Source organism: Quercus lobata, chromosome 4 (assembly GCF_001633185.2).
Source record: "Quercus lobata isolate SW786 chromosome 4, ValleyOak3.0 Primary Assembly, whole genome shotgun sequence".
Classification (NCBI taxonomy): domain Eukaryota; kingdom Viridiplantae; phylum Streptophyta; class Magnoliopsida; order Fagales; family Fagaceae; genus Quercus; species Quercus lobata.
The window spans coordinates 3,476,849-3,500,325 of record NC_044907.1 but is presented as its reverse complement, the minus strand read 5'-3'; the positions used below and the strand labels follow the sequence as shown (position 1 = coordinate 3,500,325).

Below are 23,477 nucleotides of genomic sequence, written 5' to 3'. Positions count from 1 at the left end.
ATAAGAGTATTGGCATCTTTTGGAGTTGATAAATTTTTGGGTTTATGACAGTGGACATTAACTGTGATTAGGCTAGCATTATATGCGGATATGAGGTTGCAAATGAAGTTTATATCTTGGAGTGCAGAGTGCAAACATCTTCCCCATACAATTGGGCTTTCTACGTATGCATAGCTTCCATGGGCTTTACAAACACTCCAAGCCTACTTACAAAAGTTTCCCCATAGAACCCAAGAATAAATAGGAAAAACACCCTCTCTTGGCCCCCAAACTAAAATTCTCATTCTTTTTCCCTTGGGCTTTCTATGGGCTTGGTCCACTTAAGGAAAAGTAGAAAGATGATTATTTGGGCTTACACCCAGATAAAAGTTTTATTACGAAAAAAAAAAAAAAAAAAGTTTATGAAATTTGAATTTATTAGAAAATTATAGAATACTTTTGAAGTATTATAAATAAGTACTCCCCTATCACATGATTATTAAATCTTATCATAAATTTAATTAGTGAGATTTACTATTATATGAGAGTAACAAGTACGTATTTATGGTACTCCTTGAATTCTCTATAATTATCCATTATTTGTCTCATCCTAATAAATCAATCAATCAATCATCAATATATATGAATAGAGACTTTATGTGGGAAAGTATGAGGTTTTGCCATATGACGTTCTTTTTGAGAATTCTCTCGCATTAAAAGATAATGACTCTTTTTGTACTAAATAGCCATTAATTAAAAGATAATGCTCTTTTGCTTCCTTTAGTTCATTGTTTCAAGACTAGACACCAAATAAAAGATAATAACTATTTGTTTTCTTTAGTTCATTATAATAATAGTTTAATAGAAAGCATATAAACAAAATATGGGACTACTTCATCAATAACTATAAAATTAAAGTCAAAGAGAGGTTAAGTAATCTATAATCTCTTTTCTACTAGTGAGATTGCTTACCAATATGTTATTTAAAAAAAAAAAAAAAAACAATCAGCGTTCAGGGAAGGCAACAACTAAAGGAAGAAGATGAACCATGGGGTTGGGTAGCTAGGCGTAGTTGACAGGTTGAAATTAAAGAATATCCTTATTTGTTTGGATATTTTCATGTATATTTGAGATGAGTTGGCAAGAAGGGCTATGAGCATGTGTATATAATGGAAGAGAGGATAAAACCCAAAGTATTTGACTGCTATATATGTAATTTATAAAATGTTCTATGTATATATGATGAAGATTTGAAAGATTTATGGAGAGTACTTTTTTTATTAAACATTGACATAGATGGTGGTAACTTTTTTCTTTTATGTTGAGGTCTATGATTTCTTAAACATTGTAAAATGTATTTGTCTCATTTCCCCTCTTACAATTCATAACAAAGCACTAAATGACAAAAGATACCCAGTTTTGGAATCGAAAAATGGATAGGGACTAGGTTTTAGTTTGAACTTAGTTTTACTAGCAAACTTTGTAGATTAGTCATGACTAACAATAATAGTATACCATTGATGAACCCAACGGGTTATAAGATAATTTCTTATAGATTTTTTGAAAATGCAATGGGCATCCCACAGAATATCAGCTAGTAGCATTTAAAGGGTGGCCTTGACTTGGCCTTGGTTTTATATGTGTTCATGTAGTTTGGGAGGTATTACTTGCTTGACATGACCCACTTCATCTACTCTTGGGGATTGGGCTTTAGGGATATTCAAGTCCATAGACGTGAAGTTTATCTGGTTCAGCTCGTTATGTAGGGCTCTAAAATATACCCAAACAATGTACTTTGGTGCAAAATTATGCACCTAACATTCTTGCTACCAAATGTGCTACGACTTCAACTACTCAACACTAACTCGCCGTCTTAGAATTAGCAGAGCCTTTATTTTGTAATTTGCTGGTGTTTCCTTTGTTCATTTTGCAGCTGCTGTTGGTGAATCCAATGGCTTCCCAACCGGTCAACCAGTAATAATAACTCTATATTATGGGACAAATTTAGGCCTTAATTTATTAAGCCATGTGATCCAGATGACCAAAAATAATACTTTAATATAGACCAAGAGTAACAATCGGTTTACGATTTTTATTTTTTATTTTTAATTTGCATATAGATTAGGAAAGAGACTAAGAACACATTTGTCAAAGATTTTAATTTGGGTACGTATGCATGTATTTAAAACTTCCAATAATTAATATGGTGCATCACCTAATGACTTTGATGATCCCCCAACATTATATAGCTGGGGAGTTAGAGCTAAACAGTGCACTGCAACCAGAAGTTAAACATGGAAATTCATCAACTATTCTTCTACCTTGTGGCTCTGTCTTATTTTTTTGCTAGCATTGAAGGTCTCAGCAGGAGTGATTTTCCGGATGGTTTCGTGTTTGGAGCAGGGTCAAGTGCTTACCAGGTATGTATGCAGCAATGATGATTAATTACCAGCTCTAACATATATGTATAGTGTTTTTGCATTAAGTATGTTAGGTGTTTTAAATCTTTTTCCTTTACAATATGAAGGAGCTGCATACCAGGATGGCAAAGGGACTAGCATATGGGATACTTTCACTGCGACACACCCAGGTCTCAGACTCTCTTTTCTTTCTCACTCTCTGCATCAATGTTTTCATTGGTACATTAATTCTTTGCAAGTTTCATTCTCCACATGATTTTAAAGGATTGTGTTTTCAAATGTTATAGGACTTGGAACACTGAATGCAAGTTAACATTGAGTTCATTTTTCTTACTCTGTGTGAGAGAGAGAGAAAGAGACCAATGCAAGTAAACAATGGTAATAACAATTCAGTTGTTGTATGAAGACAAGTAAATGTTAGAAAAATAGTTTGAAAGATTGCACAAATTAATTAACAAAGTTATAAATCAATTTCAATAATATAGCAATACCGTAAAATAAGGATTTGCTCAAATCAATTAAACAAAATCAATAGTGTAGAAGCAAACTAAATCCGTTGTTCTTAAGTAGTGATTTTGCCTCCACTAGGAAGACCCCTTAGTGCAAATGTCTCAGGCGATCTGTCTAGAATACAACAGCAACTCTGCTAATATGCACTCACAAATAGAGTTTCAAACTCATCATTGGATACCCAATATAAATAGATTGAAGAACACAACAAAAACAAAAAACAAAAAAAAACAAAACAAAAAACAAAAAAACATAAGAAAAATTAGAGTATCAGTCTATCAGATAGCACTTTTTTTTTTTTCATAATTTGAATGAAACCTTACCTTTGTTTATATAGGTGCACAGTTTAAAGATTTAATTTTTGGAAGGTGTTAACAAACCCATCATAATATTTGAGAACTTCCCATGACACTGACCTTTGTTTTGGAAGGTGTTAACAAAGTCTACTGATACTTTTTGAAGGCATATTTGCCAATGAAGAGCAAGAGTTTTGGAAAGATAGAAGAGATTAAGAAAGGGTAAAAACTGTTTCAAAAAGGAGTTGAAAATTATGAAGAATGAGAAGGAATTTTTTGGGGTAGGTGGACTCGATTCTCACTTACCGTATCCACCAATTTGGTCAATAGCAATACAGGTGGCACCACATGTCACCTACCCAAAAATTAAATTTATTATATTTCTTTTTAAATTTTAAAACATATCCAACAGTAAATACTATTTACATTTTGTGTCTTTATTCTAAATCTTAGGACTAAGAGCATTCTCATTAAGAATGCTAAATGCTATAAATGCTAAATTTTAACATCAAGTTTGCAAAAAGCACCAAAAAGTAAGCTACAACAAACATGCAAAACTTAAAAAATAAATAAATAGCAACAGTGAGCTTTCATCTTTGAAAGCTCACTGTAGCTCCAATCTTAAAAAAAATATATTATTATTTTAATGCTTGTGGTGGAAAAGGTGGTTTGTGTAGTTGTTTTTTATTATTTTAATGAGTAGTTTATATTTTTAAAAAATTAAATGGTAAAAAAATAGAACTTTTGATGTTGAGTGTATTGTAAAATGAGTTGTTAAAATTAATAAAGTGACTTTTTAAAATGTTAAATACTAAATTTTTTAAAAACTTTGATGGGAATGCTCTAACGGTAACTGATGAGTACGAAACAATCAAATCCTCCTCGGAAAATTACATGTGCATGTGAATCTATAATTGCCTGTTTGTTTCAGCTTTCTCAATCTAGAAAACACGTTTTGAAACTATAAATATAATATATGCATTTGGTGACGTCTAAAAAGCAACTTTTTAGAAAAAGTTGCGTTTTGAAAATGTGAAAAGAATGCGCATTCAGCCAATGGAGGTGTGAGGAGCATTTTCCAAAAGCCCGTGCACGTTGATAAATTTCACTTTTACCGCACATCCTTCTTATAGTTATGATAGTTTTTGAGAAATTTTATGTTATCATGATAGAAAAAATTTTGGACCATAGCACAGGGAATGTAGCTGAAGATTTTTACCATCATATCAAGGTATGATTTACTTCACTTTTCCTTGAGCATCTTACATAGTGCAAAAGAGAAATATACTTTCTTCATTTACCTTTTTTTGTGGGGTTAATTTGATAAGAAAACTTAGCTTTGTTTCAGGAGGATATAGCTCTAATGAAAGAAATTGGCCTAGACTCCTTTAGATTCTCCATCTCATGGTCTAGAGTACTTCCTAGTAAGTTCATCCATGATACTTCCCTTACCATTTTACCTAATACGGTAGCAATTAGTGAATCACATTTAAATTGACTATGTCATTCCCAAAAAAAAATAATAATTAAAAAAAAAAAAAAAAAAACTAAGGATAAGAATTCTTGCTATTTATATTGTCACTGCCAAAGTAACAATGATATTTATTTTTTGAGATTATTAAGTATTTTTAATACAGGTTTCCTAAAAAAAAAGTATTTTTAACACACATACACATAGGGAGAGTGAAGAATGTCTTAAAAAAATTGACGGTAGTATATATTCAAAGGGACATTACCAATGATATTTATGATAAAAATAAATGAAGTTCATTTTTTTATAGAGGGAAAACTTAGCGGGGGAGTGAATGAACAAGGAGTCAAATTCTATAATGAACTCATTAATGAGCTCCTATATAAAGGTAAACTTCATTTGCCCTTCATCCCAACCTTTTCTTTTTTGGTACGTTCCCTTCCTAATTTCAGAATAATGAGCAGGTATACAACCCTGTATAACTTTATTTCATTGGGACACTCCACAAGCACTTGAAGATGAGTATGATGGATTTTTGAGCATCGACATTGTGTAAGTCTGACATACCATCAACATTTGATTAGGCAATAGCCAAGGACGTGAGAGAGACAGATAGAGATATACTTCATGTAATTTTTATCAATGTTACATTATTCAACAAATTTTTGTTGGATGTGTTTTTAACAAATCAATCATTTTATCCTCTAATAAATCAGCAATGACTATCATGACTATGCGGAGTTCTGCTTTAAGGAATTTGGTGATAGAGTAAAGCTCTGGACCACTTTTAACGAGCCAAATACATTTAGTAGTGAAGGGTATGCAACCGGTACCATAGCACCAGGTCGATGTTCTAGCTATGTAGGAAACTGCACCTTTGGGAACTCAGGGATAGAGCCCTACATGGTAGCTCATCATATCCTTCTTTCTCATGCAACTGCTGTAAAATTGTACAGGGAAAAGTATCAGGTTTGTGCCTAAACAATAATATTCAAAAATAATTTTAGAAGGCTTTCACTATCTATAATGAGCAATGCTAGAAACATGAAAAATAAAAAATAAAAATAAAAATCACAACTTTTTTCACAATTTTTTGAGATATTAAATTATCATTAGTGCAATATTACTTTTACATAAGTCTTCAATTGATACTACTTTTATTGTACACTAGTTGTATTATGTTAGCTTGATAGTTTTAATCTTTTTTGTATAATTAGACTTTTTGGCCTATAATAATATAATTATACATGGATTCATATATACATACACAATTTCAGTGGTATAAAAAAAAAAAAAAAATTACATATATAGTGTTAGGATGCTTTTGATAGAGGGTTTATTTTTTTATAGGCTTCGCAAATGGGAGAAATTGGAATTACAATATCAACGTTTTGGATGGTGCCTAAGTACCAAACAATTGCTAGTAGCAAGGCTGCCTCTAGAGCTCTTGATTTTGCATTTGGATGGTAAGTACTATGACTGGAATTTTTTGCTAGAAATGTGAGGAAATAGGAAACCTAAGCTAGGATTTATGACATGCAAAGAACAGAAAAAAAAAAAAAAAAAAAAAAAAAAAAAAAAAAAAAAAAAAAAAACAACAACAACAACAACAACAACAACAACAACAACAACAACAACAACAAGAACTAGGCACACACATGAATACCAAATTTTGCACGATTCACCCAGACTTACGGTTACATCAACAGAGTTTTTGAGGTTTTAATATGTCTTCCACAACAGGAGTTTCAAAGTTCATCTATATATATACACACATACATGTACTATCCTATTACCTGGCTACATGTATGTAGAAAACTACAATAACAAACCTAAGACAAGTCTTCCCAAATATTAGAAATATCCCCAATAATTGTACAGATACCAATTTTTCTGAGATCTACTACCCCAAATCCTTGACAAAACCAGTAAATTTGATCATATTCCACACGTGTCATCTTGATATAAATAAATGAAATGAATTTGTTTAGTCCAGTTGATGTTTGAATAATTAATTAAAATATCACGTAACCTATACATAAATATGTGATAAGTTACACTATTAATGGTTGAATCTTTCATGACAATAATCAATAATGCTCTTGAATATCTTGTGTGTTTCCCAATTATTATTGATAGTGATTATTTTTATGAAATTCATCATCATCAGTATTACTATTTTTACTTGTCTAGGTTTGCTCATCCTGTTACCTATGGTGACTACCCTAAGTCCATGCGTGCTTTGGTTGGAAATCGACTGCCCAACTTCACTGTAATACAATCCAAGATGGTAAAGGGGTCTCTAGATTTCCTTGGAGTAAATTACTACACTGCAAGATATGCAGATGACTCCACATCTTCTAGTAGTGTACACCTAAGTTACACAACGGATAGCCACGTAAATCTAACCAGTAAGTTCAAAAGCCACAACCTTATGATTATAAAAATTACGATAAAAATACAATACAAACTTCATATTTTTCCGTAGGTATTGTAGCTTTGGTTTTTTAATTAAATTCAATAACATGATTGCAATGATCAATGAAGTGCAAAAAGTGTTGATTATCTTTCCCAACAACAGTATAACTACACGGTAAAATTTAATTGGAGAAACTAAAGTATATCACCCAAGAAATTGAATGTAACTATTTAGCTTAAAAATTATGAGATTTTCACTTACACAGTCACACAGTTTGTTGCCATATGCAGCTGAGAAAGATGGTATTCCTATTGGTGAACCGGTAATCTTTCTCTCTCTCTCTCTCTCTTAGAACAGCACCTTCATATTGTTATGTTGAAATTTAAAGAATGTGATCATACTCAATTTACTAAGTAAAGAATGCCATATATGGTTAATTTTGTAGACCCCTTCTAGCTGGCTTTACATTTATCCAAGGGGAATTCAAGAACTTATACTATTCGTAGAGAAAAATTTCAATAATCCACCTATTATAATTACAGAAAACGGTAAGACAATCATGTATTCCCTCAAAAAATATTGTACTAAAAATTTTTAATCATGTATTTGTGCATCTATTCTTTTCAGGATTTAGTGATGTAAATAATAACTCGTGGACAATTCAAGATGCTCTCAATGATAGATTAAGGTTAAAATACCACCAACTCCATCTATCAAGTCGCTTAAAAGCTACCAGGTGAGTATCAATTTATATACATTCATATATATATATATATATATATTGAAAAAATTCATTGTGTAGTGATGTAGAAAGAATATAGGTGTCTATATTTATCATTTATTAATTTATTTATATATATAAAACCAATCTGAGAGAAAATTCAATTAGAATTCAAATTAAATTTCAATTGGAGTCTAATTTTGTGTTATGTGTTCCTTCAAAATTTTTTAATTTTTATGTCAAGTGAGTTAATTTAGTACAAAATACGAGGAGTTCAATATAAATGAACCATAAAAAACTCAATTGTATATCTAATTATATTTCTAAATTAGAAGAAGAGGGAGTTTGAAAGATTATGTTTTCAAATGCCATTTGTTTGTCTTGCTAAAAATATTTTAAATTTATCAACTTTTTACCTAATACTATAAACAATCGTTATTTATTAGGCAATAACTTATAAATATGGTGTGTGTGTGTGTCTTTTTAATTGTGTTTGTATATACGTACGCACGGGCTTTTAAACTAGTTTTAGTAATTTTATAAGATATGACCTTATTTCCTTGATTCTAAATGCTTTTAAAACTTTCCTACTCAATTAGAGTCCTATTTTGATACTATATCCATTAGAATCTGTCTAGGATTATCTTTACTTGGGAAATAAGGTTTTTAGAGCCTTTGAATAGACTGGCAATCTGTAAAAGAAAAAAGAACAATACATTTTCAATGAAATTGAGGATTCTTTATTTTTTGTGGATTCATGATTTATTTATTTTTTTCTTTTTGAATGATAAGGGTCTCCAACAAGAACCAGTTCTTTTACACTTTTGTTTTGCGTCATGTGGTAATTGTTATGCACACACATTTGTGAGTGAAAGTCCCACATCTTTATATTAAGGCCTCAATTGAAATTTTTTCAAGGGTTTATCTCTGATAGGTAACAATGGATAACCATAATAATAAGGCCACGGGCAAGATTGAAAATGTAAATTAACAACAAGAGACCAAAAACATGTTTTGCATTAAAATTGTGAAAATTTGTCTGCACATTGCCTTAAAGATATGGATAAATGGCATAGCTTTAATTATCTATAAGTTACAATGTCAAAGATATTAAGCAGTAATTGAGGCTTTGGTTGCAGGGCTAGAATCAACGTTAAGGGATACTATGTTTGGTCATTTCTTGATGACTTCGAATGGGAATCGGGTTATACATATCGGTTTGGCATCAATTACATATATTACAAAAATGGGTTGACAAGATATATGAAACATACTGCTTTATGATTCAAAAAATTCCTTCAAAGGGAGAATCTCACCACGAGAGTATCATCATTGTTGTACTCTGATCAGTAATGAAATTTAAAGTAAGTGATTTATTGTATTCACTATAATTGTAAGTAGGATTTTACTAACATGTACCCTTAGGGCATACATTAGTAAGCCATTTTAGAAAACTTTTTATGGAAAAATGAAAAAGAGATTAACTATTTAATTTGACAACTTTTTCAATTTTCTATAAAAACTTTCTCAAAATGGATGATGATTAAAAGGGCATACATTAATCAGACCCTTGTAAGAAATATGAACTTGTACCTTCCATTTTTCAAATCATAATATTGATGATGGTCTTGTATGACAAGTGAGCCGAAGGTCAAGACTCAAGAGGCTAATAAATTAAAGCAAAAGGGATTTCCATTTGTAATTACATAGCAAATGTGAGAGTCCATGATCTACAAAGAATTTGCAAGCCTGACCTACGTATCATTTTAAGTAATATTCTGCCCTGTGCTGAATATTTTGTTGCTTCTGTTGTATAATCTTTTTCTTCTTCTTTTTTCTAATAATATTTTCTACCTTTTTTACTATAAAAAATAAAATAAAATAAAAAAAACTATATAGTGAGTTTGATGTTTTATTTGTGATATAATACGATACTGAAAATTCAATTAGTGTACAAAACACTAATGAACGTTTAGACTCTCAATTATAAAATTACCAACACAAGCTTATAATCAAACAGTATATGTGCGGAATATGAAATATAAGCAATAACCAGATTGGTAGAACACTCCAAACCATAAATAATTATAAACACAATAGCAATTAAAAGGTAAAAAGTAAGGGAAGAGAGATGCAAACACAAAGATAACACAGTGATGTGTTATTGAAGAGGAAATCGAAGAGCTCAGGAAAAAACCTCTCCGCCGCCCTCCAAGCGGTAAATGATCTACTAAAGAATATAGTTGAGATACATGAATAACAGAAGAAGCCTAATCTACCTAGTGCACTTAAGCCCTCCAAGCTTCTTACTCCAACAGGGTTACACCGAACCTTGTCTTCTTTAACTTCCTAGATCCCGCAACAAGCCCATTGCATCAACCAAGTAAATCGGTCCTTTCTAAATTGCTTCCCAAGCACCAAAATACCTTCTCATTGATATGGGTATGGTGAGATAAGAATTTGGCAAAATGCACCTCTCAAGGATATGTCAATAGAAAGGGTGAGAGTAGAGGAATTTGAAGAATCAAATGATGAAAATTGTGGATGAGTCAATCTTATTTTTCTCTAAGGTTTCTCTCTCAAAATTCTCTCTAGAAGCTCTCTACATTTCATGGGTATAAAGGTATTTATAGTAGAGTGTATAAGGAATGTGAAAAGTCAGTTTTCATCCATACAGGGCATTCTAGCGACTCAACCTCGCGATTGGAACGAGTCGCGAGTCTGAGTTGTGAGCTAACTGCCTAGCCAAACTGGAATTTTTGTTCTGTAGTGCTCCAACTGTCGTGACCTTCAGCTTCCCTGCATGCTCCACATGTGTGCTACTTTGGCGACTTGTCAGTTGCAAGTCAGTCACGAGATCCAGTCGCGAGACTCCTTTGATTGCACACATCTTGAGGTTTCTTCACACTGTCTCACACACAACCTTTACATAAATCCCACCTAAATACAGAGTATCTAATTGCTAAATTACAAGCAAATTTGGCACGGAATAAAGCCAACACATGATTGAATAAATTCAACCTTACAGATACAAAGTTATCTTTTAATTATTCAATTGAAGAGTTCTAAAGAGATATGTGAATAGTTTCTTTTTCTTTTTCTTTTTTATCTTCTAAAATTATATTTTTATCCTTAAAGAGAAATGATTAAATGAGAGTGAAAACATTTAAAGTCTAGGTTTTCAGACTTTCACTTCACTTACAAATGAGAGAAAAAGAAAAGAAAAGATACAAAATAGGGAAGTCATATCAACAAAAGTCCATACAAAACGATAATATACAAGAATTTTAAATTATGAAGGTTAATGTAGTGTTTAAAGCTAGCCTCTTAATAATTTTTTATGAACTAAACTTAATTTTATATATTAGCTTAACATTTAAGGATTTTAGCCCATTTATGTGGACTAATTTGTGTTCCAATGTGATGCTAATAGATTAGACAAAACAGTTTCCAACGATTTGTTAAGGTAACAAACTTTCCCCCCTTTCAAATTTTAGTTTTGACCAAACAAAACACACCCATCATAACCTCAAAGAAAATATTATTTCAAAGCGACGTGCTATTGTCTATAGGAAAAAGTATATTATGTTTCCGATAAATGCAGCATTACACTCATAGTTTGGGCAAAAAAAATTGTGGGACGTTAGGAAGATTAAATATTTTGCGTCATATAGAGCAATCTGGTTTGCCTAATTCAGTTTGGCTTGTCAGTTAATAAATTTTTGGGTTTATGATACTTTCCATGGGCTTTACTACAAACAATCCAAGCTCACTTACAAAATTTTCCCCATAAAACCAGAAATTTGTAGGAAAAAACCATCTTAGCCTTCAAACCACAATTGTCATTCTCTTTTCCTTGGGCTTTCCATGTGGTGAAAAGTACTTAAAAGATGATATGGGGAAACTTTTATGCACCCAACATTCTTGCTACCTAATATTCTACGACTTCAACTATTCAACAATGACTTGCTATTTCAAAATTAGCTGAGCTTTTGTTTTTTAAGGTGCTGGTTTTTTTTTTTTTGGGTTTGTTTGTGTTCATTTTGCAGCTTAACATGTTGACTGTTTGTGAATATTTGGTTATTTCAGGTTCCAAAATCAAGGAAATAAGTAAGCAAGAAATCCCAAAATGATTGATTCGATGGTATTTCAAACCTAAAAAGGAAACTTCAAAGTGGATACGGTAGCTTTCCAATCGGTCAACCAGGAATAAAATCATGGAAATTACTATTTCACACTTTGATGTACATTATATTACACAATGTCTACAATTTCACAAAAAATGTCCACATTTTTAAAATAATATCCACACTTTACTCATAATATAAAAGAGTGTAGACACTATTAAATGTGAAACAATCGCATGAACGAGAATTCTACCTACTAAATGGTGGGGCAAATTTAGGCCTTAATTTAGTCTGCCATGTATATGGTTTACCAAAAAATTACTTTAATATAAAACAAGAATGATAATCATTTTAAGATTTTTGTTTTTAAAATTTGCATATGGATTAGAAAAGAAACATCGAAATCACTAAGTGAGATTTTTAAATTTGTCTTCATATGTAAGTGTGTCAAACTTCCAATAATTAATTAGGTCCATCACCTAATCGTGCCCTACAATATATATAGGGATTTGGAGAGAGTGCAGTGCAACCAAAAGTCAAACATGGAAATTCATCGTCATCATTTGCTCTTCTACCTTGTGGCCTTGGCCTATTTTTTTGCTTGCATTGAAGGTCTCAACCGGAGTGATTTTCCGGCTGGTTTTGTGTTTGGAGCAGGGTCAAGTGCTTACCAGGTATGTATGCAGCAATAGTATTGTGCTAGCTCTATCATTTATACATATGTCCTACATTGTGTGTGTATGTCTATATATATAGAGAGGATGAAAGGGCAGCATAGCAGGATGGCAATGGTACAGTGTTACTCTTGCAAAAAAAGTATGTTTTACGGTTTTATTTTTTATTTTTTATTTTTTTCCTTCATAGGATGAAGGGGCAGCATATCAAGATGGCAAAGGGTCTAGCATATGGGATACTTTCACTGCGATACATCCAGGTCTCTCTCTCTGCATCAATGTTTTCTTTGGTACATTAATTTTTTGCAAGTTTTCATTGCCCACATGATTTTAGCAGGCAAAAGTTGAAATGTATATTCTAGCATAGGTAATACTGTGCTACTTGTTGAGATGTAGAAACAAAATTCAGTCAAAATTTAAAGGTACAGGAATATCAAATGCAAGTTAACATTTCTATTCTATCTCTCCCTGTAAGTGGGAGAATAGAGAAAAAGAAAATGTGATATCTTGTGTAACAGTTACATACAACATTTTTCTCACATGAGACTGAATCTCACACTTGAGGAGTCTACCCCCGTATAAAATATATGATATTACATGTCAATCCTTACATAAAATAAATAAACATAGAGGAAGAGAGTGCCCAAGCAAGTTAACAATGGTGTGAGGAGAGTTGACTGTGGAAGAGTGCATGAGTGGTTTCAAAGTATGTTTGGTTTGATGAGTTTTGAGTTATATAACTCAGATTTTATCAACTAAAACTCAAAAAACATGGGTCCCACTGAAATGTAAGTTGTTTGGTTTAGTTTTTGAGTAATGTTTCCATAACTCAAAACTCAAATTTTTGAGTAAGAGTCATGGAAACTGAGTTCAGTATTTAGAATGTTTCCAAAATTTGAGTTATGAGTGTGTGGACTCCACCAATTTGTCAAAATTTTGAGTCAAGGAGGGAGAAATGTAGCTGAGATTTGGAACCAGACAAAAAGTAAAGAGAAAATTTGAGTTATATTAGAGATAGAGATATGAAATATGGGATATAACTCGTATGAGAAAAGAGAAAGGAAGAGAGGGACTTGGGAAAGAGACAGAAATGAGATGTAATTTTATATCCGGTGTATATTTAGAAGAGTGGTGATGTAGATTTTTTCACCGGATTTTTTCTATCACTCTCATATAGAACCTACTTGGGCCCATCATACCAAAAAAAAAAAAAAAAGAGGGAAAAGGAGTAAGTGTGAAATATTTGGTAATATATTCCATGCCAATAGACCTACCGCCACTTTTAAGAGAATAAATAAATAAGAATTCGTTTGGAATCCGCTTATTTTGTTGAAAATGAAAACTTTTTATTGAAAATACTGTAAATAAAGGTAAAAATTAGCTAAAATAGTACAGTGTGACCTATGAACAGTATCAAAAAGTGCAGTAAGACCCATGAATAATAGCAAAAATAAACTGAATAGTAAAATAAGTTGCCAAAATAATCTTTATCAAACACACACTAAATAAAAGAAACTTACTCCAACCTGTTTCTAATTTATATAAGCAGTAAAATTAGGAATCCCTATACAACTAAATTTGGAACCTTATACACAAAAAAGTTTGGAACAATATAGTAATACAATTGACTCTTAGATCCTGAATCCATATCTTTAGCTTGAAGTTTGGTCTGTCATTGGGTGGGGTTTGTGGAATGCTCGAAACAAACACCATTTTGAACACATTCAGAGCTACACCCAAAGGTTATTTTTGATGGAGCTACAGGTTTTGCGCGAGCATCAGTTGCTCTGTGCAGCTCAACAAAAACCTCCTTGATGATTTGGTTGTTTTATTCTAGGGACCCATGGTTATAGTGTTTCTAATCTCTTGCTTAGAAGGGTTTTTGTCCCCTGTTTTCTTTGTTTCTTTTTTCTTGTCTGGCCGAGTTCCAGACACCTTTGTATACTTATTTTTACCTTTTAATGAAATTTCAATCTTTAATCTCAAAAAAAAAAAAAAAAAAAAAAAAAAAACATTTACATTGTCTTTATTCTAAATTAGGCCTATTATGAGTTCATTGAGTTGATGACTAATGAGTAAGAAACAACCAAATCCACCTAAAGAGTATATGTGCACGTGAACCCATATACCCAAAGTCAATGATTTTTTTTGTCAATGATTTTTTTCGGTAAGAGGGACTTAAGTTGCGTTTGAATTGGGCTGATACGTCTGTGTCTGCGTTTTGTTTGCTTTTTTTTTTTTTTTTTTCACGCGTTTTTTCAGATTGTGGCTACTGTTTATGCACTGTTCAATGAACAGTAGCCGCAAACTTTGACTTTTCAAACTTTTTTGGACCAATCAGTGCACATCGTGTACTGTTTATGGACCCACAAATTTCATTTTTCAGTAACTTTTTTATTACAAATGGGTCCCACGGTACTATTTACACATTTAAAAATTATTTCGCTACAGTGTTTTTCAATTTCAGTTTTCAGTTTTCAGCTGTATCCAAACGGACCCTTAATATTAAAAACTAGAAAAGTGAAACAGAGTTAGCAGGACAGCACCTGTTCAAATACATGCCAGAATAATCAAAATCTAAATAGCTAGCAATGTCCATAGGCAGACTATCAAATAAACAAAAGTCTTTAGTTTGTTGAGTTCCCCTTCTCGCAAGTAGGTCAGTACATTTATTAGCTTCTCCATAGCATTGGCTAAATTGGACCCGAAAAATTTGGGAAACCAGTTGCCTGCAATCATCCAAAATAGAAAGAATGTTATTATTAGCTTGATTTAGGTTAGAAAGCACATCAATAACAGCTTTTGCATCCAGCTCAACTTCAATAGCTTGAAAATTTCTATTGATGCACAGCATGAGCCCATCACGCAATGCCCATAACTCAGCCAAGAAGCTGGTGGTTCGCCCAATTCTGTACTTCAATGTTGAATCCTTAGAATAATGCCAAACCCCCCTAAAAGGTTGAACATTTAAATATAAGTTAAAGAGATTATGTGAATTACTTGTTTACAAGATACGCTAGCTTTAAATAACCTTTATACACTACCATTCAAAACCTTAAATCTATAAGTTTGGACCCAAATATCGATTATTCATTTCTTTTACTTTTGCTTAATGTGGGACTTCTACTCACTTGGGTATATCCCAACATTAGGATGCTAAGATTCTTCACCAAACTCCTTCATAAGTGTATAGCATTGCTTTCCATGAGAGAGATTTTCCTACTCTGAATGTGTCAACAAACAGTTTGAAATGTTTATTAGATTTTTTTATATACAATAAATTTGTGTCAAATTACAATTATTTGAAGCACTTCTTTCAAACTATTTTAAAATTAAAAGACTCAATTAGATATACAAAATACAATATTTTAAATTATAAAAGGAAATATAGAGAAACAGATACATTCCATACATGATTTCATAGGTACATGTAAGATATAACGGAAGGATGGCCATGTGTGGTCTACAAGCCAATAATTAAAATTATAAATTAAAAAAAAAAAGTTATTTCTTATCAATTTCTAAATTCCGGGAGTTTATATATTTGTTTGAATCACAATAGTTCACTGATATTAAGTATACATAGTCCAACAGTTAATACATTTCATTTTTAAATATTTTTTAACTCCTTTAAGGGGGGGAGAAATTATTAGATCCTCCAAGAAGACTGCTAACGTGGTCCTCCCTGACCTTTCAACCAATAAAATGTTGTTATTTATGCAAATGTGACATCATCTGATAATTTTTATTTTTTATTCCTTGTGCTGATTAGGAAGTTTACACATACATTTGCATAGATGACATCATCTCATTAGTCAGGGAAGACCACATCAGTAGTCCTCTTAGTGTAAATAATAATTTCTCGCCGAGAGGGGGGGAGGGGGGACTTTTTAATACTTTATTATAATACCAAGGTTTGATGTAATAAATGTCAATTTTTCTGCATATCTATCTTATGATGATTTCTGAGATATTTTATGGTCATGGCAGAAAAAATTTTGGACCATAGTTCAGGGAATGTAACTCAAGATTTTTATCATCGTTTCAAGGTATGATTTACTTCACTTTATCTTCAGCATCTTACACAGTGCAAAAGAGGAATATCTTTACTATTTTTTTTTTTTTGGGGGGGGGGGGGGGGGGGTGGTGTGTGTGGTTGGGGAAAGGGGAGGGTTAATTTGATAAGAAAACTTAGCTTTGTTTCAGGAGGATATAGCTCTGATGAAAGAAATTGGCTTAGACTCCTTTAGATTCTCCATCTCTTGGTCCAGAGTACTTCCTAGTAAGTTCATCCTTCATACTTCCCATACCATTGTACCTAATATGGTAGTGATTAGTGTGACTATCTCATTCAAATGCAAACCAAAACAAACAAAATGAATGAAAGAAGGAAAATACACCCAAAAAAAAAAAAAGAGGATTAAGAATTCTTGCTATTTGTATTGTCACTGCCAATGATATTTATGATATAAATGAAGCTTATTTGGTCCATAGAGGGAAAACTTAGCGGGGGAGTGAACCAACAAGGTGTCAAATTCTACAATGAACTCATTAATGAGCTCCTATATAATGGTAAACTTTCATTACCCTTTTATCCCAAACATAGTATTCTTTGGCAAGTTCCCTTCATAATTTCCACAATAATGAGCAGGTATACAACCCTTGGTTACTTTATTCCATTGGGATACTCCACAAGCACTTGAAGATGAATACAATGGATTCTTGAGCACCAACATTGTGTAAGTTACATACAATCAACAACATTAATCAAAGGTACAATTGATCCTTATCCAATTAAAAAAATGATCCTTATCCTCCAATAAATTAGGAATGACTTTTACCACTATGCGGACTTCTGCTTCAAAGAATTTGGTGATAGAGTGAAGAATTGGACAACTTTTAATGAGCCAAATACGTTTAGCAGTGAAGGTTATGCAACCGGTAACACGGCACCTGGCCGATGCTCTAGCTATGTAGGAAATTGCACCTTTGGGAACTCAGGAACAGAACCTTATGTGGTAGCTCATCACATCATTCTTTCTCATGCAACTGCTGTAAAATTGTATAGGGAGAACTATCAGGTTTGTGTTTAAATAATGATAGTTTAGCTATGCATAGATATACAGTATACACACATTACACATATGCACGCGAAGAGTCTATGGGGTTATAAAAATGTTTTACATATTTATTGTTATCTAGGATGCATATGATAAAGGGAATTTTAATTTTATAGGCTTCTCAAATGGGGGAGATTGGTATTACAGTATCAACCTATTGGATGGTGCCCAAGTACCAAACAATTTCTAGCAGCAACGCTGCCTCTAGAGCTCTTGATTTTGCATTTGGATGGTAAGTACAATGACTACAATTTTCTGCTAGTGCTCTGTTAGGTTCTAAAGACTTAGGTTTTTATGTATTTAGAACTCTAATGTGTTGTTGGCAAACCATGATCAAAACCATGTGTTTAGTAGTGTTTTAGACTTGCTCAAAGTTGTATCTTTTATGTAAAGTTGGAATCGAGCTGATGCAAAAGCTATTGTGCATTTCGGCCTGGCTCGATCGATCGAAGCTTAGGCTCGATCGATCGAATCTCAGGCAGAATGCATTTTTCTACAAATTTCCAACTCAGCCCTAGTTTGTTTAAAACATTTAGGGTTTTCTAATTTGTCCTAAGTATAAAAGGCAAATCCTAGCCACGTTTTAGTGTTGCTCATATTGCTGTTTATGTAAATCTCTTGTGAGATCTAGAGGAGCTTTCTTTTACACAAACTTAGGGTTTTCAAGGAGGAGATTTTATCTACACCTTGATGATCAATTTAGTTGCTGCCATTGAAGCTTAAAGAAACACAAGTGGGTGTGCTTGTATCTGGTGGTGAATCCAAAAAAGAAGGAGTCCGTGGATTCGGAGCTTGCACGTGGTCATGTTAGTAAGTTCTACTGGTGGGTAGCAATAAGAAGTCGAGTGTGGGAGCTTGTAAGTCTTATTGTATGAACTTCGATTCTTTCAAGATAGTGGATTCAAGTTTACCTTGAGGATAGTTAGGTTAAATCCTCCCCAGGTTTTTATCAGTTTGGTTTCCTGGGTGATCATATCTTTGTGTTATTTATCTTTCCACTGCTTTGTATGATATGATTGTTTTGATTGTGATAACCTAGTTTTGTTAAATTGGACTAAGTAACAACTTAGCTAATTACCTAGGTTAATCCAATTGTGTTTTTAAGGGGTCTAAAAACCATCATGCTCTTTCCATTGAAGAAACACTTTTTGCCATGAAAATAATTACCAACAATAATTACCTAGTGCTCTTGAATATGTCCACATAGTTGCTGCAATTTAATTATGATGGCTACAATAGAAGTTACAACGATTATTAATGCATAAACCTAAAAACGTAAAACATAGAAAGTGTTCTCAATTGATAAAAATAACCCCCTACCCCCCCCCCCCCCAAAAAAAAAGTAATTATGAAGGCACCAATTTCTTGATGGTCGACCAACTCTAATGCACTTGTGTGTCTTTAATGTCCTATGAACTTCTTTATTATCACTATTATTTTAATTTTCATCAAACTCAACATCATTTATATTACTATTATTAATTTTTTATAGGTTTGTTAATCCAATTACATATGGTGACTACTCTAAGTCCATGCGAGCTTTGGTGGGGAATCGACTACCCAACTTCACTAAAGCACAATCCAAAATGGTGAAAGAGTCTCTGGATTTCCTTGGAGTAAATTACTACACTGCAAGATATGCAGATGATTCCACATCCTCTAGTAGCGTCAATCTAAGTTACTCAACAGATAGCCATGTAGATTTGACTAGTATGTCCAAAAACTACAACCTTCTAAGCGTGAAAATTTAGCTAAATTGTATATTTGGTCCCCAAATTTCGACGTTTGTTTATGAATTCTCTTTGTTGTCTTTACCATCATTTGATAGATGGAAAATCTTGACGTAGTAAATGGAATTCATGAAACTAATGTCACTTTGATGGCATAGAGCCTATAAGGTGACTTGAATTTATTTCATCACATTATTCTTTTCCGCTGATCAAATGAAAATACTGTCCTTTTGAACTAATTTTGAAAGTATAGAAATTGTAGTGATTTGTTTTAAAGTGTAAATACAATTTTGTAACAAAAGTGAAATGTTGAAGACCAAATATGTAATTTAACCTAAAATTATAAGATTTTAACTTACTTATATATTCACATAATTTGTTGTCACTCGCAGCGGACAAAGATGGAATTCCAATTGGTGAACCGGTAATCTCTCTCTCTCAACACACCTTCACATTGGCATGTTCTAATATAAAGAATGTGATTATACTCATTTTATTGATCAAATAATGTCATAAATAATTACTTTTTTAGACTCCTTCTGGCTGGCTTTACATCTATCCAAAAGGAATTCAAGAACTTCTGCTATATGTAAAGAAAAATTTCAACAATCCACCTATAATAATTACAGAAAACGGTAAGACAATCTTATATTCTCTTTACAAGTAGTATACTTACAATTTTAATCATGTATAGGATGTAATCTTATGCATTTGTTCTTTTCAGGATTTAGTGATGTAAATAATAACTCGTTGCCAATTCAAGATGCTCTCAATGATAGCTTGAGGTTAAAATACCACCAACTCCATCTATCAAGTCTCATAAAAGTTATCAAGTGAGTAATGATTCATGCATACATATAATATTGAACAAATACATGAATATTCTTCATGTAGTAACACTTGCTGTGAAGGTAAATGTATCATGTAAAGAGACGATATATAGTGTTTTGGATGCATGTCGATGTCATATCACACTCACAACATGTGGGTCCCACTCACATGTTATGAATATGATGCTACATATATCCAAAACGATTTTTTTTTTTTTCGCCCATTGGTAAGACCTTGACAATATTTAACAATAATAATACCACAAGGAAGATTGAAAATGTAAATTGGCATCAAGGGATAAATTATGTTTTCACATAAGAAATGTACAATTTTTATGCATATTTCCTTAGAGATGTGGATAAACATATAGCTAGCTATTAGCAACCTGCTCTTCAAAACATTTTTTATTGTCCAACATGTGACTCCCCAATATTATTCTTTTTTTTTTTTTTTTTGGTAAAATGCTATGGTGCTCAACAAGTTTGGAGAGAGCAATGTTCTTCTTCTTCTTCTTCTTCTTCTTCTTCTTCTTCTTCTCTCTCTCTCTCTCTCTCTCTCTCTCTCTCACAATAAAAAATGAAAACATAATTTATGATGAATATTTTAACTGGTCGTATTAGGCTAGTTTACAAAAAAAGGATGTGAATGTTCTAGTATCTTTTAGTTCCAATGTCAAAGATATTAACAAGTAAGGCTTCTCTGCAGGGCTGGAATCAACGTTAAAGGATACTATGTCTGGTCATTTCTTGATGACTTTGAATGGGAATTTGGCTATACATATCGGCTTGGCATCAATTATGTAGATTACAAAAATGGGTTAACTAGATATATGAAAAACACTGCTTTATGGTTCAGAGATTTTCTTCAAAAGGAAAACGTCACTACAGGGCCTCCATTGTTGTACTCTGATCAGTGATGAAATTTAAAGTGAGTGATTCACTATGTGTGTCGTAATTGTAATAAATATGAACTTGTAGCTTCCATTTTTCATACCAAGATAATAGTGATGGTCTTGTAGAAGTGATGATCAAATAGCTTTAATTTGGTACATTGATAAATACCAAACGTTTGATCAGATTTGTTTAGAATTACTAGTATTTTTTAATGTGCGGAGTTTTGAATCCTATTACTTTTGTGTTTGACACAACAAAAAACAAAAGTTAATGAAAAAAGTTTTCTGCAATCAACAACAAAAGAAGCATTTTCCACTTTTAGAAAGTAGAAAGTGTTTTTCATCATTCCCTTATGCTCTCACTCCCTTCATTCCTTTATACCACTAACACCATCACTATTGCTCCACCACCATCACCACCATTGTCATCACTGTTGTCTTTATTGCCACCGCCGCACCACCACCATGCACCACCTTCATTATTGCCACTGCAGCCACCACCACCACTACCAGACTTACATGAAATATTTATAGTTTTTATTGCAAGGAAAATGACATAAAATGTTTTCAAACTCACGTAAATGTCCATATGCAATTTCAGTGTTTTTTTAATTTGTAGTATGTAATTAATTTTTTTTAGATTGATTACCTATTAACTTTTGGAGGCTAGCCATAGAGATCGAGTACGTGTTCCTATGATCAATAACACTAGCCCCTAAAAAAAATGGTTTGTTTTTTCTGGACCTCTGAGAGAATTAACTTGATCCAAAATCCAAACTCTGGGCCTACTAAAATTAGTCAACAAAGTAACATTCTTAAACAAAGATATGTCAAAGTATATATAATCAAAGCCCAAACTAATACCATTCTACCAACTGAGCCGAAGGTCAAGAACTTCCTCAGCAATTTTGAGTCCATGATCCACAAAGAATCTACAAGCCTGGCCCATGTATCATTTTGTTGCTCCTGTTGTATATTCTTCATTTTTTTTTTCTTAAAAAAAAAAATATTTTCTGCTGTTTTTAACTCAAAAAAAAAAAATATATATATATATATATATATATATACTAAGTTATTTTTTTATTTGTGATATAATAGGATATGAAATTATTTATTTATCATTCAATTGAAGAGTTCTAAGAGATGTGTGCATAATTGGAAAAACAGCATGTTGTTTCTAGAAAATTAATAGTAACATCAATCGGAGTCATTGGACAAACGAGTTTCTTATAACAGCCCCAAATTTTTTTTTTATAAACAACAACCCAACCTCCATTGATTCTCTTGCTTTCTCAGATACAATACAAAGGATACTAACTTTTGAAGGTGAGGGTTGTCACTTAGATAATACATCAATGTCAACGAAATGTTTTGTAGTTACATGCTGGATTTGCATGGAACAAGAAATGCGTTATGTATCTACAATAGAAGCCGAAATGCAGCCTGTCATTTCACCAACCAATCCTGAAGTATCTATAGTAGAAAAGCCCAAATGGACAATAATCTATAAGAGAAGCACCAATATAATAGCCTCAAGCCTAGCCCATGTTTCAATTATCTCAATTTCATCGTTTGATGCCAATTTTCAAGCACTCAAGTTAAAGAAATATGAAAACAATTTGTTAAAATAGCGGAATTTTTTATACCACACTACAAGAAAACTGAACTATTGCGGCGGACCTATTGCGGCGGGTGCGAAAACCGCCGCTATAGGTAGCCTATTGCGGCGTTTTCTTGGCCCGCCGCTATACATGAGATCTATTGCGGCGTTCTACATGCCCGCCGCAATAGCTCTAGTATTTTGCGGCGCACTATAGCGGCGGGCCAATGACCCGCCGCAATAGACCTGTTTTAGCGGCGCTATGCTTAGATATAGCGGCGGTCAATGACCCGCCGCAATATGTACTCCTTTTTGCGGCGGGTACGACCGCTGCAATAGACCTTTAAATTTTCATCTATTTTTTTCGCATTCCCACTTTAAGATTAAATAGTAAATTACATCCGATTGACATGAAAATTGGCATGCATGTTAAGAACATATAGAAAATGTGATCCAACGGTTGGATTTTCAAAATTTGAATTCAACAATAAGTTATTGGTTGGTGTAACATTTTTTAGAGTTACATCAAGTGTAACTTGAACCCAACGCTATATTTCTTAATTTGATGTGAATTTTGACAAATCTACCGTTAGATTACATTATCTTCATATATTTTTCATGCATACAAAATTTCAAGGTGATCAAAGATTAATAGTCATGTCATCAATCAATTGTTTAAATTCAAGT

At 32.6% G+C, this 23,477-nt stretch overlaps 1 protein-coding gene and 1 pseudogene across 2 annotated transcripts; both read left to right on the top strand.

Moving 5' to 3' along the window:
- Window positions 1-2,254: 2,254 nt before the first annotated feature.
- Window positions 2,255-9,386, top strand: LOC115984318 (annotated as a pseudogene).
- A 3,065-nt stretch (window positions 9,387-12,451) lies between these two features.
- LOC115984316 (beta-glucosidase 17-like) lies at window positions 12,452-21,403 on the top strand. Of its 2 annotated transcripts, XM_031107311.1 has the most exons (13): window positions 12,452-12,617; window positions 12,808-12,877; window positions 16,608-16,666; window positions 16,824-16,899; window positions 17,112-17,189; window positions 17,269-17,356; window positions 17,446-17,698; window positions 17,854-17,969; window positions 19,230-19,447; window positions 19,860-19,891; window positions 20,000-20,102; window positions 20,192-20,300; window positions 21,004-21,403. In XM_031107311.1, exons 1-13 carry the CDS (start codon window positions 12,486-12,488, stop codon window positions 21,212-21,214), a joined length of 1,545 nt encoding a protein of 514 aa, XP_030963171.1. In that variant the 5' UTR covers window positions 12,452-12,485; the 3' UTR covers window positions 21,215-21,403. The 2 variants fall into 2 exon arrangements, with proteins under 2 accessions (XP_030963171.1, XP_030963172.1); XM_031107312.1 differs by lacking the exons at window positions 12,452-12,617; window positions 12,808-12,877 and having other exon boundaries at window positions 16,813-16,899.
- Window positions 21,404-23,477: the final 2,074 nt, after the last annotated feature.

Bases quoted from the DNA above. Each gene is read 5' to 3' on its own strand.
- LOC115984316 (XM_031107311.1), top strand. From the start codon at position 12,486: ATGGAAATTCATCGTCATCATTTGCTCTTCTACCTTGTGGCCTTGGCC. The intron at 17,970-19,229 runs GTAAGTACAATG...AATTTTTTATAG, and splicing joins CTTGATTTTGCATTTGGATG to GTTTGTTAATCCAATTACAT. The intron at 20,103-20,191 runs GTAAGACAATCT...TGTTCTTTTCAG, and splicing joins TATAATAATTACAGAAAACG to GATTTAGTGATGTAAATAAT.